A 19,159-nucleotide genomic window follows, 5' to 3' on the forward strand; every position below is an offset into this window, starting at 1 on the left:
GCAGTTGTACAGGGTCTTGGTGAGACCACACCTGGAGTACTGCGTACAGTTTTGGTCTCCTAATCTGAGGAAAGACGTTCTTGCCATAGAGGGAGTACAGAGAAGGTTCACCAGACTGATTCCTGGGATGGCAGGACTTTCATATGAAGAAAGACTGGATAGACACAGCTTGTACACGCTAGAATTTAGAATGAGGGGGGATCTTATAGAAACTTACAAAATTCTTAAGGGGTTGGACAGGAAGATGCAGGAAGATTATTCCCGATGTTGGGGAAGTCCAGAACTAGGGGTCACAGTTTAAGGATAAGAGGGAAGTCTTCTAGGACCGAGATGAGAAAATCATTTTTTACACAGAGAGTGGTGAATCTGTGGAATTCTCTGCCACAGAAGGTAGTTGAGGCCAGTTCATTGGCTATATTTAAGAGGGAGTTAGATGTGGCCCTTGTGGCTAAAGGGATCAGGGGATATGGAGAGAAGGCAGGGATGGGATACTGAGTTGGATGATCAGCCATGATCATATCGAATGGCGGTGCAGGCTCGAAGGGCCGAATGGCCTACTCCTGCACCTATTTTCTATGTTTCTATCTATCCATTGTACTGCCATAGATGGCTAAGTACAAACATTCAGGATGTTACAACATTTAAAAGAACTTCACAGTGTTGACTAAAAGGGAACCACTACGATAGCAAGGTTTTGAAATTTGCATATGGCAATAGAACAATTGGCAGAAAGAAAAAAAGTAGGATAGCAAGGTTTAAGAATTAGCAAAGTAGAATAGAAAAATTGGTAGAAAAAAAAGTAGATTATGTGAGTAAATAAGCTAAAAAGATAATAAATGATAGGAGCTTTCACAGATGTGAATAGAAAGATTATCAAAGGTATGTTTTGGTCTCTGAGGCAGAGACTGAACAAATCATAATTAAAGAAATGTCGGAGTTAGGTCATTTGTGTACATTTTACTGCATTGAAGAGGGGGATTTTTCTGCAGGCAGCATGCAGGAGAACACGTGTATACACGTTCTGACCTTTTAAAGCTGGAATCTGCAGCCAGAGGTACAGCAGTAAGAAATAGGTTTTTAGGCCATTTAAATGCAGTACAGGTAACAGCATCTCCTCATTGACCATCAACACAGGTGCACCTCAAGGCTGCATCTTGGCTCCTTGCTCTCGTCTCTACACATAACAAATTCACAGATGACACTACTGTGGACCAAATTGTGGGGGTGATAAGTCAGTGGCAGGAGAGAGATGTGGTTGAGTAGTGCTGCAACAGCGTTTCTGACTAAACAACGTCTTCAACTAAACCAAGGAACTAAATGTTGACAAGAAAGAGGAAGTCTGAAGACTGCGTGCCAGTTTTCATTAGTGGATTGGCGGTGGATAGTTACCAACTTCAAATTCCTGAGTTTTAATGTCTCTGACCAGTCCTGGGTCCAGTGTATAGATGTAAACACAAAGAAGACACACCTACATCTCTATTTTCGTGAAGTTTAAAGGTATTCACTATGTCACTAAATGCTATTATCACCTCCCCCTTGTACCTTTGCTCCCTGAGCCAGAGATTGATTGAAAGATACAGCATGGAAACAGACCCTTCAGCCCTCTGAGTCCACATCAACCATCGATCACCCATTCGCACTAGCTCTACGTTACGTAAAAGTGATGTAAATGTTCCAAACTTTTAATATTGAACATATAATATCGCAGCCTAGCCAACCCTCTTAACAAAAACATGAGCAGGAGGCAACGATAACTAGGATATAATTATAAATATAAACAGGTACAAGAGGATTCCAACTTGTATTGGTACTACGTTTTATAACCATGTAATATTTTGGTATTGTATTAAACTGAGCTATGTTATTTGTACTGCATGAGCACTTCTTATGCGTAATATGTTTCTGATTGTGGTTTGTGAAGGAGGGGCAGTAGGATGTACAGGGAGTTTATACAATCAATTGATGCGAACAAAGATCCATCAAGTAAAAGCTTGGGAGCAAGTAACTGCATGTCTGGTGAATGTCTTCAATTGTTTAAAGCAATGCTGTCAGCAAATTGGGAAGGGGCAGAATTGCAAAGGGAAGACATTAGGTGCTGTTGCATTAAGTTTAGATCTGCCTGTGTTTTTGTGTCCCTCTGGGCTGACGTTGACAATCAAAGGGAACTGATATGATATTTCGAGCGGACATAAATATTTTATTGCGTTGATTGTCAACGGTAGAAGCCAGTTAGAAATCTGAGACATGAATGAAGAAAATTTACAAATTTCAAATGCTCTAAATTACTTTCAGGTGCATATTCCCTTTCAATAAGAGATTGGGATGAAGCAAAAGCTGACAATGTCAAACACTACAAAATCAGAAAGCTGGACTGTGGTGGTTATTATATTACAACACGAGCACAGTTCGAGTCGCTACAGAAGCTGGTGAAACACTATACAGGTACTTTCCAAACTAATTTGAAGATTGGAATTTCAGAAATGCATACCTTATTTGAAAATTGATGAGAGATCTAAATGCATGCACAGAACCACTTAATTCAACATGTAAGCCTATACTTGAGCCACAGTGTATACTGGAAGTGGAAAAGTAAAGAACATTGCATGAGTTAATGTTAATGCAGGTCCTCTTTCTGTTACTAATGTTTAATGACACATATGCAACATGTTATTATTCCTATAGATTAGAACACAATTTTCAAATATATCAAAGCATGGCTTAGTTATAATAGCTGTTTCATTGCAATGAGAAAAGATTTAATTGGCGATCATTTAAATGGGGCATTTCATAATTCTAATGTTACCTAAGAAAAGCAAATTTGTTTTAATCTAATCTCTCAGTCATGTGACTAAACGGTAAAGAATTGAGAAAGCAAATAAAGTTCCAACAAATTCAGAATTGTAAAAGATTAATGGATTTTAACATTATGATTTGTCAGTTTCATTCCATATTACTGTGTTTTGCACTTTGTGATCTTTATTATATTTTAAATTTTACCAATTTCTTTAGATCATGCAGATGGCTTATGCCATAGATTAACTACTGTGTGTCCTACTGTGAAACCACAAACCCAGGGACTAGCTAAAGATGCGTGGGAGATTCCTCGAGATTCCTTGCGTCTGGAAATTAAACTTGGACAAGGTTGTTTTGGTGAAGTGTGGATGGGTAAGTTTATATGGGAAGGCATGAATACCTGTTAAAATTCGTGAGACCATGGTATTTACAACCTGTCAGGATAAGCATTAGTTTGTTTTGCCTTTGGCTTTTTAAAGGTACACAATTTTCAAAATGATTATTAATCACAGTTTAAATAAACAAACTTGAACAATGAGCTAATATTATGATGCCAAATTTATGATCAGCCACGGTCGAAGGACCCAATGGCCTACTCCTGCACCTATTGTCATGCATAGAATCACTATTCTGAATAAGTCCTCAGTTCTGCTTACTTTACAGTTTTATTGTGTACTAGACCAAGTGCAGACTCATTGGGTCTGTTCCTCCAACGCCTGGTTGCGGTGGGAGGGCGGGGGGGGGGGGGGGGGCGGCATGCGGCGTCACATGCACTAACCACCCCCACACTAACTAACCCCCCCTTGATATTATATTAATATTATTAAGAGGGGGGGGTAGAGAGTGAGGGCAGAGAGAGAATGGGGAGAGACAGAGAGAGAGGGGCAGAGACTGAAGGGCGGGAGACGGGGGTGGAGGAGGGGGAGGGTGGGGATAGAGAGATGGGAGGTGAGAGGGGAGATGGGTTTAGGGGAGGGAGGGCAAGGGGTGGGGGAGAGGGAGGAGAGAGGGGAGGGTGGAGAAGGGAGGGAGGAGAGGGGTAGGGCCGCCCAGCAGCCATCGGCCTCAGAGTCAGCTCCTTGGCCTCGCATCCTCTCTGTACCCCCGGAGCCAGCCGGTTATCTCCGGGTCGTCACAGAGGACTGATTCCCGAACGCTTCAGACACCGAGTACGGGGGGGGTGCGTGGTCCCGAGTTAGCCTGCGGGCCGCGGAGCGATCTGAGGACGGTGAAAAGCAGCGGGGGGACCAGCCGATCGTGGCTTCCGCCAGCGTGACAGAGCCGGGCCGGGGGGGGGGGGGGGGGGGGAGGAGTGGAGATGGGAGGAGAGAGGGGTGGAGAGAGGGGTGAGGAGAGGGAGATGGAGAGGGAGGAGAGAGGGGTGGGGAGGGGAGAGGGAGAGGGGAGGGAGGCGAGGAGGGAGATGGGGTAGGGGGTAAAGAGGGAAGAGTGTGGATGGATGGGGAAGAGTGGGAAGGGGTGGGAAAGAGAGAAGGGGGTGGGGGAAGAGTGGGGAAGGGGGTGGGGGAGAGGGAATGAGTGAGGGGAGGGGGGTGGGGGAGAGGGAAGGGGGTGGGAGGAGGAGAGGGGTGAGGAGAGGGAGATGGAGAAGGGGAGGAGGGAGGGGGAAAGAGGTGTGGAGGAGGGGGGGGGAGGGAGATGGGGGAGGGGTGGGAGGGGGAGAGGGGAAATAGTGGGGAGGGAGAGTGGAAGGGGGAGGGTAGGGACAGTCCATCTGTTCACCATTCCCTATCACCCCCAATCCTCTTTCTCTTCCCACACACGTGATGACGCGCTTCGACACAGGCTGCGGGGGTGGGGGGTGGGGCTGGGGCTGCTGCAAAGGCATATGTAAATGAATCCATTCCGATTGGACATCTGTGAGTATTGGGCATTGTGACATCACACGATGGAACGTTCACCAACATGTTATGGATGAGAGCTGGGTTTTTTACTTTGAAATTTTGGGGGGTGGGGGGGAGAAGGATTTTATTTAAAATGTGTACATAAACACGACGAAATTTAATCAGGAGTGGATACTTGGAATGAAGAGTGAAATCTCTACCGAAATGGAAAAAATCTGGGCGTTTCTGCGTCTGACGTTGGCGTGGCAACGAATCAAAGGCTGGCAACCACAAGTCAGAAACACACCCGGCCACACAGCCAGCCGGACACAAGAGTTTTATATTATAACTAGACCAAGTGCAGACCCGTTGGGTCTGTTTCCCCAACGGCGTTTGCGGGGGGGGGGGGGGGGGGGGTTGAGAAGAGGGGAGGGAGGGGAGAGGAGGAGGAGGAAACGGGATAGATTTGGGAGGGAAAGGAGAGCGGGGTAGGGGGTGAGAGATGGGGAGAGAGATGTCGGGGAGGGGGGATGGGGAAGATGGGGAGGAGGGAGAGGGGTGGGGGAGAGAGGGGAAAGAGTGGGGAGGGGGAGTGGAGGGGAATGGGGAGAGAAGTGGAAGAGTGGGGAGGGAGGGAGGGGTAGGGAGAGTGATGTACCTGCCTTCTCTCCATACCCCTTGATCCCTTTAGCCAACGCAGCCGTTCCCTACCCACTGGGGGGGGCGGCATCACACACACTAACCACCCCCACACACAGAGTTGGAAAAGTGTATAAACACCGTTCCTTACCTGTAGCCCCCAGCGGAGACGTGGTCGTCGAAATCGGGTCCCGGCTGTCTTAAAATAGCGTATCTTGAAGTCGTCGAAGTCGGGTCCGTCTCGGCAACGCGGGGGGGGGGGGGGAGGGGTGGCGGGGCGGCATCACACACACGAAGCATCCCCACACACAGAGCCTTAAAAGTGTAATGCCCCAACGCAGCCGTTGCCTACCCGCAGCCCCCACGGGAGACGTGGTCCTCGAAGTAGAGCCGTTCCCGAAAGGCCGTTTTTAAATGGCGTCGCTTGAGGTTGTGCTGCGGGTGCCAGCAGCCGTTATGGTCGCTGGCCAGCAGGAGGCGACAAAATGAGTGAGTGGGGCGGGGTGGGGGGTGAAGGTTTTAATGAAAAAAATGGACATAAACATAACGAAATGTAATGAGGAGTGGATAGCTGGAAGGGAAAGTGAAATGTCTACCGAAATGGCTGCTTGTATGGGTGAGAAGCCAGTTTGTACTCTGTACTGTCACTATGGCAACGATGTATTTGAGCATTGGGCATTATGACATCACACGATGGAACGTTCACCATTGGCTGGGGCTCCTGCATAGGCATATGTAAATGAATACATTCCGATTGGACATATGTGAACATTGGGCATTGTGACATCACACGATGGAACGTTCAGCAGGGGCTGGGGCTGGTGAAGATTCTGTGGGTGAGAAGCCAGTTTATTTTTGAAATATTGGGGGGGGGGGGGGGGGGGAAGGATTTGATTAAAAACGTGTACTTAAACACGACGAAATGTAATGAGGTGCGGATACCTAGAAAGAAAAGTGAAATCTCTACCGAAATGGAAAAGACGTCGGCGAATCTGCGTCCGGTTTCGGAGTTGCAGGGAATCAAAGGAAGAAATGCGGCCTGGAAGCCGTACATGTAAATGGTTCCATTCCGATTGGACGTCCGCGAGCGTCGGGCATCGCGATTGGACGTCTGCGAGCATCGGGCATTGTGACATCGCACGGCGGGAACGAATCGAAAGGCAGGAAGGGATCCGGACGCCAGCCGGTCGGATGGGGCGAGAGTTTTAAATAATAGATAGATAGATAGATATATGATATTAAATTTGAATTTCATTTCAAAATGGATAAGATTTTTAGTTATAGTCATCCTTATGGAAGGGGAAGGTTTGGAGCAGGGGTGTCATACTCGCGGGCCAGATGCGCCCGCGAAGGGGTCTGATCTGGCACGCGGGATGATTTCCCCGATGCCAGAGCGGGCTGCAGCTGTCCGTGGTGCCGGATCGGCCTGTGTTCACACGTGCGCAGTGCGATCCGGCGCGCATGAAGTCGCATTTTGCTCGTGACCTAATATGAGTTAAAATGAGTGTGACACCCCTGGTTTGGAGGCATATGGGCCAAACACAGACAGATGGGACAAGTGTACATGGGGCATCTTGATCAACATGGGCAAGTTGGTCGAAGGACATATTTACATGCTGTATATGTAGGTATGTTGCAAAGCCTACCTGAAGCGTCGATGAAAATCTGTCACTGCGGGTGTGCACGATTTTGGCGCCGTTTAGAGGGGGGCGGGTTTAAAACGCGATTTTCTCTAGGCTGTTCAAATCGAAGATGTTCAGCCTAGTTAATTATTAACGAAAAATCGCTGAAAGACCCCGTCGCAAAAGCTATTATTAGTTTTAAAGGCCTTGAATAATAGTTATAGTAGTTTAAAAATCAATCTCTAAACCCGCGACCACCAGCAACCGCAGGGTCTCATAAAGCAGACAGCTGAAGGTAGGCTGTATATTTTTACATTAAAAAGGGCTTCTAAAGATTCCTCTATACAAAGTTTAATATTGCGAGTAGCTCATTTTGGGCCCATTATATCCCGCAGTATTTTTCTGGGCATTTGGGGCACAAATCTACCGCAATGTGAACGTTCTAAACCAGCGCGTTCCACAGGGACCCACTGGAAAGCTGATTTAAATGGGCATTTATTTACAGAATTGAACACTAAATTCCTTCCATTTGGTCTATAAATTAATGTAAATGAGATTTAAAAATCATGTTTTATTGTGAATTATTTGTGAATATTATTTTTACATTTAGGCTATTTAAAAATGTTAATCATTTATTAAGAAATTGATAGATGTCTAGATCTAGTAATTGAAGTCTGAAATTAGCTACAATTAGGTAACTAACTAATTATATGCTTTAATTTCAGGTCATCCAAGTAAGATTATTTTATATTTGTTTCAGAATGCTTCAATCTATGATAACTGAAAATTTCATTCAGTTCTCTTAATTTTTAAGAAAGTTATGGGCTTTTGACTGTTCACGATCACAGCTTTTTTGTTATATCCATAGAAAATCAATAGGGAACAAGATGCTCATTTCCGAGTATGAAAATGGCCATAACTTTTTAAATACTTGAGATATGAAAGTGAATTAGGTGTCAAATTAAACTTATTTTTATGCTTTATCTGATGGGATAAATTGCAGGCTTGATTTTTAAAATCTCAAAATTTTGTAACATTGCTAGTATATGACTAAGTTGCTTGCATCAGAGTAAGGTGTAATTCTGTAATGACTGTCAACCTCAGTGATGATAATAAGCATTCATTCATATGAACATAAGAAATTGGCACATTGGTGAAAGGTAAGAGCAAGCTCAGAAAGAAAAGGCTTTTGTTGACAGGGAAATTCTTCACCCAGCCCATATGATGACTGGACAACTTTTCAAGAAGGGAAACGTGGAACAATAGATGCATGAGCCTGCCATCATTGGTTGGGAAGACACTGGACTAGTCAGAAACAGCCAACATGCTGTTGCCATGGGCAGATCCTTACTTACCAATTTGATTTAATTCTTTGAAGAGTGTACCGATGAGGGCAGAGCAGTAGATGTGATTCACATGGGAGACTGGTTGAAAATGTTAGGCCCCATCAGATCCAGAGCAAGTTGGCAAACTGGATCCAAAATTGACTTGGCAATAGGAGATGGAGAGCGATTGTTGGAGGGTTGTTTTTGCAATTGGATGCCTGTAACTAATAGTGTTCCACACGGATCAATGCTGGACCCTTGGTGTTTGTAATATTCATTAATATCTTGCATGTGAATGTGGGAAGGATGATCAGTTAGATTACAGACGATTGGTGGAGTTGTTGAAAGATGGAGGACAGTCTTGGGCTGTAGAGATGTTTCAATGTGTTGGTGAAATTGGCTGAAAATGGCAAAAAATGAGGTGGAAGTACAAATGAGACTAGGACATAAGCCGCAAATAATAGGATCTTAGTATTGAGGGAAAAGGGGACCTTGAAGTCATAGTAAATATAAGGCCTTCATTGGTTGGGGTGTTGAATACAGAAGGAGGAGATACATTAACTTTATAAAGCTGGTCAGACCTCAGCTAGGAGTGCTGCAAGAAGTTCTGCTCACCACGCGGTAGGAAGCATTTGATAGGACTGACAATAGTGCATGGCAGATTCACCAGGATGTTGCCTGGGATGGAGCAGTTCATTTCTGAGGAGATGCTGCAGAAGCTTGGTCTGTTTCCCCTGACCAGAGGCGCTTAAGAGGGTGCATGATTGAAACACAAAGTTATGAGGGGTAGAGATGGGATTTAGAAGGGATATGAGGAGGACCTTCACCCAGTGAGTAGTATGTATCTGGAGAGCATTGTCTGAGAAAGTGATTGAAGCAGAGTCACCTTAAAAATGACTGGTTGAGTGTCGAATCACTTGGGCGTAGAGGCTACAGACCAATTGCAGGGGAATGGACGAGATAGCTCATTTCCATCCTATACAATTCTGTGGCTCTGACTCTAATATCAAAGGTTCCATCATATCTCTATAGCAGAGCCAAATAATTATTTATTCCCATAAATAGAGCACTTCCCAAGGGCTTTGACCCGAATCGTCGCCTATTCCTTTTTCGCCAGAGATGCTGCCTGACCCGCTGAATTACTCCAGCATTTTATTTGTAGTTCCTTCACTTTTTTTGTTTTGTGGTTAATAATAAAAGATATGATTTGAAATCTCAGGTCAGTTTTATTCATATAAAGGAGACTATTTCATTCATTAAGTTGGGGGAAAAAAACGACTGCAGCTGAATTGCATATTATGTTTTTCTTTTCAGGAACTTGGAATGGCACAACTAAAGTGGCAATTAAAACACTAAAACCTGGTACCATGTCTCCAGAAGCTTTTTTGCAAGAAGCCCAAATTATGAAGAGATTGAGACATGATAAACTTGTACCACTGTATGCTGTTGTTTCAGAAGAGCCAATTTACATTGTAACAGAATACATGGCAAAAGGTTAGATCTATGTAAATAGTTTTTGTGTAAAACTGCTATGGCAATTGTACATGTGCTATTGCATATGAATGGGTTTTTTTGGATTTCCAAGTGAGCACATTGGATTTGCCGTATCATGCAATTTCTTTTTTTTGGTTTGCAGATTTTTATTCAGTTTCAGTTTTTACATTTGAATAAATGTTTCTATCACCTAGTAATATTCGTCGGTGTATAGAATCTGAATTTGACAGAAACAAAATACAGTTTTCACATTTTGTTTCGTTAGAGCCTTATTTTAAAATGGATTAAAAATTTTTTTTATCATCAATCTACACACAATACCCCAGAATGAAGAATCAAAAACAGGTGTTTAGAAATTTTTGCAAATTACCGTATTTCCCTGCAATGAAGACGCTATTTTTTACCCTTAAATAAGGGCCGCCAGGGGGGGGTGCAGGAGCGTTGAGGAGGGGGGCTTGGGGATCATGCCAGCAACTCACTCAGTAGCTCGGGTGGCTGCGACTGGCCACCAGGACCGGACAGCGGAACTGCAGCTAGTCCCGGGACTCGCAGGCAACTTGGGAACTGCAGCTAGTCCCGGGGCTCGCAGGTGGAAAGGCACACACCCGTGAGGCTGTAATCGCTGCCAAAGATGCCGCAACAAAGTACTGAGTAAAGGGCCTGAATACTTATGTAAATGTAATATTTCAGTTATTTTTAATTACTTTGCACAAATTTCTAAACACCTGTTTTTGCTTTTTTATTATGGGGCTTTGTGTGTAGATTGATTTAAAAATAATGAATTAAATCCATTTCAGAATAAGGCTGTAATGTAACAAAATGTGGAAAAAGTGAAGGTCTGAATATTCTCTGAATTCACTGTATTTCTGCATTTGATATTCAGACTAGTTACCGATAAGAATTTTGTAGTCGATATCAACGGTTAAAGGAAAGAATTTGCATTTATAGGGGGGAAAAATGTACTGTGCACATTGAATAATCTGTTTTTGATGTTGGTTGGGGGAAGAATATGAGGTGAGTCAAAAGAAGAGTTCAAAGATATAATCTTTGATGCTGGAAAAATCAGCGAAGGTAGACAAAAATGCTGGAGAAACTCAGCGGGTGAGGCAGCATCTATGGAGCAAAGGAATAGGTGACGTTTCAGGTCGAGGCACTTCTTCCGACTGATGTGGGGTGGGGGGGGCGGGAAGAAGAAAGGAAGAGGCAGAGACAGTGGGCTGTGGGAGAGCTGGGAAAGGGAGGGGAAAGGGAGAAAGCAAGGACTACCTGAAATTGGTGGTCAGTGTTCATACAACTACCCACGCGAAATATGAGGTGCTGCTCCTCCAATTTGTGGTGGGACTCACTCTGGCCATGGAGGAGGCCCAGGACAAGGTCGGATTCGGAATGGGGGGGGGGAGTTGTGGTGCTGAGCCACCGGGAGATCAGGTTGGTTATTGCGAACTGAGTGGAGGTGTAGGGCAAAGCGATCGCCAAGCCTATGCTTGGTCTCAACGATGTAGAGCAGCTGATACCTAGAGCAGCGGATGCAATCGATGAAGTTGGAGGAGGTGCAGGTGAACCTCTGCCACACCTGGAACGACTGCTTAGGTCCTTGGATGGAGTCAAGGGGGGAGGTAAAACGACAAGTGTGGCATTTCCTGCATTTGCAAGGGAAAGTGTCAGGAGAGAGGGTGGTTTGGTTGGTACGAATTGACCAGGGATATTGGGAGTAGGGGATAGAGTCCTTACAAGAAGCAGGGTGGGAAGAAGTGTAGTCCAGATAGCCATGTGAGATCTTTGAGAGTTGAGTTGTCTAGCTCAATGATGCATCAAAAAGAAATGACCTCAAGGTTAAAAAAGATCTAGAAATATAAATTCTTTCAAGTGTTACACAGAGTAAAACTGGGCAAAATTACATTTTTTAACAAAATTGTCAATATTGTTGTAAGTAATTTTTATTTATATAGCACTTTTAAATCAATTCACGTTGAAGCCAAAGTGCTTTAGAGAAGAAATTAGATAATTGCTCCTAAAATATTGGTGTAGAATGTACGTGGATATTATAGTGTGATTAGTTTAGAGATACAGCGCAGAAACGGGCCCTTCGGCCCACCCAGTCCGCACCACCCAGCAATCCACGCATGTTTACACTATCTTACATACACTAGGTACAACTTATATTTATTACCAAGCCAATTTAGCTTCATACCTGTACGTCTTTGGAGTGTGAGAGGAAACCAAAGATCTCGTTTAAAAAAAACACGCAGTCACGGGGAGAACGTACAAACTCCATACATTCAGCACCTATAGTTGGGATCGAACCTGGGTCTCTGGCGCTGCAAGCGCTGTAAGGCAGCAACTCTACCGCTGCTCCACCGTGCCGTAAAGAGCGACATACAAAATAAAAAAATCATGAACCTGCAAATGCTGAAAATCTGAAATAAAAATAGAAAATGCTGTACTTAGCCGGTGAGGTAACGACTGAAGAGATAGAGCTAAGATAACAATGTTGACTCTCGCAACGTTTAAGAAACATTTATACAGGTACACGAATAGGATAGGATTAGAGGTGAATCCTAGCTTATGGAAGGACCAATCAGAAGCCAAACAACAGAGGGGAAGAAACTGTTCCTGTCTGGTAGTGTGCGCTTTCAAGCCTCTACCTTCTAGCGGATAGAAACAGGTAAAAAGAAGGAAATGACCTGGGTGGGACAAGTCTTTGATTATGTTGGCTGCTTTTCTGAAGCACAGCAAAGTGTAGATGAAGTCAATGGTGGAAAGTCTGTCCAGTGTGACTGTATAATAGATGGCAGAATCATCTAATCAGTTTGTGCTCTAGGCTTTTTTGACAGTTCTGTTTATTAACGATTATTAAATTGATGCTATCCTATAGATCTAATGAGCATTTAGTAAATGGTCGTGAATTGCATTTGCTTATAGAAAAGTTCATGTTCATCATAATTTCCGTAGCTTCATAAGTGTACGTCTAATCTCTAGTTTAGTTCTTATGTGATTTGAAAATTAGTGATATACCCTTATCACGATGAGCTGAAGATTTATTTAGAGATACACTTAGCACTATGATGCAGTACTGCATGAACATTTCTTGAACGATAGAATCATTGCCGTACAAGAAACAGCCATTCAAACCACTAAATTGTGCTGGCACCAGAGAGTATTCAATTCACCATTTGTTGTTTTTTCCCCATGGTTCTGCAAATTGTTCCAATTGATCAGTGAGGGTGGGTAACAATACCTCATCCACAATAATTCTCTGCACCGATGCCTCGCAAGGATGTTCTCAGCCCCCTACTGTATTCCCAACACGCTCAACGACTGTACAGTCAATGCTTTATGTAATTCCAGCCAGTTCACCCAGTAACTTCACTGAACAATGTACTGTTTTGATCCATACAGTTATATCCAGCGCTTTGTTATGCAAGAAATGGTGTTCATTAAGCCACAAATATTCCATCTTTGTTATCAACGGTTTGCATTTAGCTAACACCTATAACATAGCAAAATTTCCCAAGGCACTTAACAGGCATGTTAAGCAAAATTAATTCGGCCTCGTAAGAAGATTCCAGTCAGCATCTCTGGAGAAAATAAATAGGTGATATTTTGGGTCAAAATCCTTTCTGAGAGTCTGGGGGGAGGGAAACTAGAGGTATGAAAAGGTTCAGAATCAGAGGGGGCGCAGTGAGAGAGGGTATTGCAGGATTCCCATTGGAGAGATGAGAACATCTTCATAGTAGGCATACCTTGATTTCATAGTGGAGCAGACAAATTGTGTTTATCGCCCACCTAAAAAGAGGAAAGATAGGTTTTTGGAGGGAATTCTAGAGATTAGGGCTAGAAATTAAAGGGCCAGTCCTGAGCAATTTAAAAAAAATAAATAGTACGAATAAACAATATTAATTTTGTTTCTTGCAACAGGAAGTTTACTGGATTTTGTAAAGGAAGGTGATGGGAAATCATTGAAACTTCCTCAACTTGTTGATATGGCTGCACAAGTGAGTAAAAACACAAAATAATTTAATTACAATCAGGGACTGAACTGAAAGTGCACTGAACAGTTGGAGGTAACAGTAATTCTCTGGATGTGCACATTCAAATATTACAAGTTTGATTCTCTAATGCAACTGAATTAGAAAGCTCCATCCAGTTTAGTTGCCGTTTTATCAAGAACATTTTAAACCAAAACAAATGCATGTTGTCTGCTGAATGTAATTTCAGTCTAATTCAGAATTCATGATGCAGTGTCAATTAAATTTTGTGATTAAGTAAGATGTTCATTTTGTTGTACGTTTTGCAGTTACACTGATATAATTTGGGATTTCTTGAAACAACACGCTGTTATTTTTGCTCTGTCCTGGACATGCAATCCAGACAGTTTTAGATATTGCAATTCTGACACCCGTTGAAGCTCACATTTGAATACTAGCAAAAACTGGGATTCTAACATGGGCGTCTGTACTTTCATGAGAGTCTCATTATTGTTTGAATTGTGCTTACTGTATGTCCAGTAGAGATTGAATTCCATCATAGTTCTTTTTAAAGTTGTCACATTGAATTATTTTTTATAACTATAGTACTTTGAATAGTAAAAGTGTGTCTCAGTGCCTTAATTCATACAAGTAGCAATCATTTCTTGGTGTAGTGGATTAAGATTATATTTAAAAATGTGTTCTTACGTGTTGTACTTTTATGTTTAATAAGATTGCTGATGGCATGGCGTATATTGAACGAATGAACTACATCCACAGAGACCTAAGAGCAGCCAATATCCTTGTGGGTGACAATCTTGTGTGTAAGATAGCAGACTTTGGCTTAGCACGGTTGATTGAAGACAATGAGTATACAGCAAGACAAGGTAAAGTTTGTTAATTCTACATTAAAATGTGTGTGCATATGAATTAGGAACAAAAGTATACCACTCAACTATTCGATAAAATATGGAATGATCTAACCTCAACTCTGCATCCCAAATAATCATAGTAACCATTCACTTCCTCGCTTATCAAGCATCCATCTACTATGTACCATCTATCTATTACTTTAAAATATTCAAAGACATACAGCACTTTGGAGGGGGAAAATACCTTGTCTCTCCCTTTATTTTTTATTCAGTAATCCCAAGTTCTAAATTTAGAACTCGGTTCTCCAGATGTGGTCTTAACTAACACCCTATACAGGTGCTCCTCAACTTACAATGGGGTTACTTTCCGATACACCCATCGTAAATTGAAAATATCGTAAGTTAAAAATGCATTTAATACACCAATTATTTTGTTTGCATTCTTACTTAACGAACTGTCCTATCTTATGCTTTATTTAAATAGAACAAGCTGCAGGGGACATTTTCGGTGAGGGTGGGGGGGACATAGTCCTGGGATTATCAGTACCCCAAGGGGTTAAAAAAAAGTATTCCATGATGTATAAATAAACTTATTGAGAATATATTTCCACCTCCAACTGAAACAGAATTAAGGTTAATAAATAAAGGTTGTACGTCGCAGTGGCTAAGCTCGACCAAGGCAGGGGCTGACTGACGAGAGAAGGAGGGCGGGAGTTGGAGCTCAGCCACTCACTCGCCTGTCAGCCACTTCTTACCTAATTAGGACAGGCAAATTAGCCGGGGATCCTCCAGCCCCAGCGAGCGTTTCCTTACATCCCACACCAGGTTGGTGGGACATGACATCCTGCCTCTCCTCCACTTATCAACCGCTCGTAGCCTCGACATTTTCTGTTCGACAGGCCACCAGCGCACAGGTTCCCAAGGCACAGCAAAACCAGCCGCTGCCCAACTGACGGCAAATCTATTTTTTTTTCACACTGGCAACACAGTACAGTGTAGGGTATCGGTTGTTTACACTCCTGATCGCGTGGCTGACGAGGAGCTGCGGCTCGCTTCCGTTGCCCAAGCATCATGAGAGAGTTTGGTACTGCATATCGCTATCCCGGAAAAGATCAAAATTCAAAGTACGTTTTCTACTGAATGTGTATTGCTTTTGCACCATCGTAAAGTCGAAATATCGTAAGTTGAAGCATCGTAAGTCGAGGGGCATCTGTATGACTAAATTATCGCCTTTCTATTTTTACATTGAGTTCCCCTAACAATAAAAATATTCTGTTAATTTCCCTAGTTATTTGCTGTTTCAGGATACTATGAATAATGTTTTTAGCCATCTGGATCCATCTGCATTCACAGCTCTGCAATCACTCGTCATCTAGATAGTCTTATTGTTTTTTCCTACCAAAATGAACAATTTCACATTTTCCAACATTATATATGATTTGCCAGATTTTTGCCTGCTCATTAAACATATTTATATCCCTTCATAGCCTCCTCCTCCTGCTCATAATATACTTTCTTATCCATCTTTTTCACAATTGCTGCCTGACCTGCTGAGAGATTCCAACATGTTTCTGTTTTATCTTGGATTTAAAGCATCTGCTTATTTTCTTTTGATTTTCAGTTAATATTTCTGCTTGAAGACACTTCAACAAAGCATAATCAAACATGATTTCCCTTTTACAAAACTGTATTGACTTTGTCTAATTATCTTGGTGTTTTTCTAAATGCTGTTTTCTATATCTTTAACAATAGCTTCTATTTATGTGTCTCCCTCTCTTTAAATTCCAATCTGATTGAAACTTTGAATCTACGGGATTATGTAAAATTAAAACCCATGCAAAGTTCCCCTTTAAGTCGCTCAAATAAACTTTTATCAACACCTGGAAACATGTCAGCCCACATTACTATTTTCCCCTCATGATTGTAATTTGCTCCCCTTCTAATTCCAAATTTACCATGTAGAAACGAGAAACTACAGATGATAGTTTACAAAAAAAAAGTAATGCTGGAGCAACTCGGGGGATGAGGCAACATCACTGGAGAACATGGATAGGTAATATTTTAGGTTGTAGCACTTCTTCAGATGCAAAGGAGAGTCCCGACCTGAAGCCTCACCTATCCATGTTCTCCAGAGATGCAGTCTGACCCGCTGAGTTACTCCAACAATTTGTATCCCAATTCACAATTTTGGAATGCTAATTCTAGGATGTTACTTGTATCCTCTATAGTGAAGGTCAGTGCAAAATACCTGATTAATTTATCTGCCAATTCCTTGTTTTGCATTTAAAAACTCACTTTCTACAGGACCAGCATTCACTTTGTTAGCTCTTTTTATAAATAATTATAAAACAATTAATTTCATCTTTTTTTCTTATCAATCTTTTTAATCAATCTTTGCTGCTTTTATATTCTACCCAATCTTTCAATTATGCCATCCTTCTTTACATACTTATAGGCTTTTACTTTTGAGAATGGCTTTTTTAGTTAATGCGTTATGCTAGACATAAGTACAATTTTGTGTGGTTGTAATATTCCAATAAAACTGACGTCCTTCTTTCATAGGAGCTAAATTTCCTATCAAATGGACGGCCCCTGAGGCTGCTTTATATGGACGGTTTACAATTAAATCAGATGTGTGGTCTTTTGGAATTCTACTGATAGAGCTGGTTACCAAGGGAAGAGTGCCATATCCAGGTAAATAAGTTCTTGGTTATTGATTTCTGCAAACAAAAATGCTAAACATTTGAGTGAATGTTATTTAATAAAGGAATGTTAGTTTTGAGCAAATATAACATGCCAGGCACCCCAATGCGGACCCCTGAATCAGCAGAAACAACTGACTCGGAAGAACTCATTCTAACAGATTAATACTTTTAAATTCCAAGAAATTGATTCCATTTGTCAATAAGTTAAAACAGCGATCAGCTAAAGGAATATTTTGTCCAATTCCAGCCACTATAAACTTTACTTTAGACTTTAGAGATATAGCGTGGAAATAGGCACTTCAGCCCACAATCTGCCAAGTCTGTGCTGACCACAATCACCCGTACACTAGTTCTATCCTGCACATTCGGGACCATTAACAAAGGTCGATTAACCTACAAACCCGCACCTCTTTGGAGTATGGGTGGAAACCAGAGCACTCGTAGGAAACCCACGCAGTCACAGAGAGAATGTGCAAACTCCACATCGACAGCACCTGGAATCGGGATCGAGCCCAGTTCTCTGGCACTGAGGCAGTAGCTCTACTGCTGCGCCATTGTACCGCCTTATACTTTAAGGACACCAAGATCTTAAAGGGTGCAGTAAAGGCTTACTGGAATGTTTCCATGAAATGTGGATCTTCAGATGCAATATTAGACTGGAAATTATGTTCTTCTTGGAGCAAGGAATGTTGAAATGTGAATTCATGGAGATGTGGTATATCATGATGGATTTAGATAAAATAGTTGTTCCCATAGTGAATGGTTTAAGTACTGGGGATTAGATTGAAAATGCTTTACGGAAATATGTTAAAAATACATGTAGATGTGTAAATGTTATTGTGGAAATGGGTTAGGACTCCATCCCCTACTCCCAATTCCTCCGTCTACGCCGCATCTGCACCCAGGATGAGGTGTTCCACACCGGGGCATCGGCGATGTCCTCATTCTTCAGGGAACGGGGGTTCCCCTCTTCTACTATAGATGAGGCTCTCACCAGGGTCTCTTCTATACCTCGTGACTCTGCTCTCACTCCCCATCGCCCCCCACTCGTAACAAGGGCAGAGTCCCCCTTGTCCTCACCTTCCACCCAACCAGCCGTCACATACAATAAATAATCCTCCGACATTTTCGCCACCTCCAATGTGATCCCACCACTTGCCACATCTTCCAATCTCCTCCCCTGCCTGCATTCCGCAGAGACCGCTCCCTCCATAACTCCCTGATCAATTCGTCCCTTCCCACCCGAACCACCCCCTCTCCGGGCACTTTCCCTTGCAACCGCAAGAAATGCTACACTTATCGCTTTACCTCCCCCCCTTGACTCCATTCAAGGTCCCAAGCAGTCTTTCCAGGTGCGGCAGAGGTTCACCTACACCTCCTCCAACCTCATCTATTGCATCCTCTGCTCTAGATGTCAGCTGCTCTACATCGGTGAGACCAAGCGTAGGCTTGGCGATCGCTTCGCCGAACACCTCCGCTTGGTTCGCAATAACCAACCTGATTTCCCGGTGGCTCAGCACTTCAACTCCCCCTCCTATTCAGAATCCAACCTTTCTGTCCTGGTTCTCCTCCATGGCCAGAGTAAGGACCACAGTAAAATTGGACGTGCAGCACCTCATATTTCGCTTGTGCAGTTTACACCCCAGCGGTATGAACATTGACTTCTCTAATTTTAGATAGTCCCTACTTTCTCCTCCCCTTCTCAGCTCTCCATCAGCCCACTGGTCCACCTCTTCCTTTCTTCTTCCCGCCCCCCCCCCCCCACCCTCGCATCAGTCTGAAGAAGGGTTTTCGACCCGAAACACTGCCTATTTCCTTCGCTCCATAGATGCTGCCTCACCCGCTGAGTTTCTCCAGCATTTGTGTCAACCTTCGATTTTCCAGCATCTGCAGTTCC

The 19,159-nt window shown here is 43.0% G+C and overlaps 1 protein-coding gene across 5 annotated transcripts in view; it reads left to right on the forward strand.

The window, feature by feature from the left end:
- Window positions 1-19,159, forward strand: part of yes1 (YES proto-oncogene 1, Src family tyrosine kinase) — a 58,529-nt gene that overhangs the window by 36,537 nt on the left and 2,833 nt on the right. For all 5 annotated transcript variants that reach the window (XM_033019614.1, XM_033019611.1, XM_033019612.1 and 2 more), the window contains 6 exons: window positions 2,293-2,442; window positions 3,010-3,165; window positions 9,538-9,717; window positions 13,636-13,712; window positions 14,419-14,572; window positions 17,120-17,251. In XM_033019614.1, coding sequence (XP_032875505.1) covers window positions 2,293-2,442; window positions 3,010-3,165; window positions 9,538-9,717; window positions 13,636-13,712; window positions 14,419-14,572; window positions 17,120-17,251 — 849 coding nt within the window. The remainder of the gene's footprint in view (window positions 1-2,292; window positions 2,443-3,009; window positions 3,166-9,537; window positions 9,718-13,635; window positions 13,713-14,418; window positions 14,573-17,119; window positions 17,252-19,159) is intronic.

Source organism: Amblyraja radiata, chromosome 4 (assembly GCF_010909765.2).
Source record: "Amblyraja radiata isolate CabotCenter1 chromosome 4, sAmbRad1.1.pri, whole genome shotgun sequence".
Taxonomy (NCBI): domain Eukaryota; kingdom Metazoa; phylum Chordata; class Chondrichthyes; order Rajiformes; family Rajidae; genus Amblyraja; species Amblyraja radiata.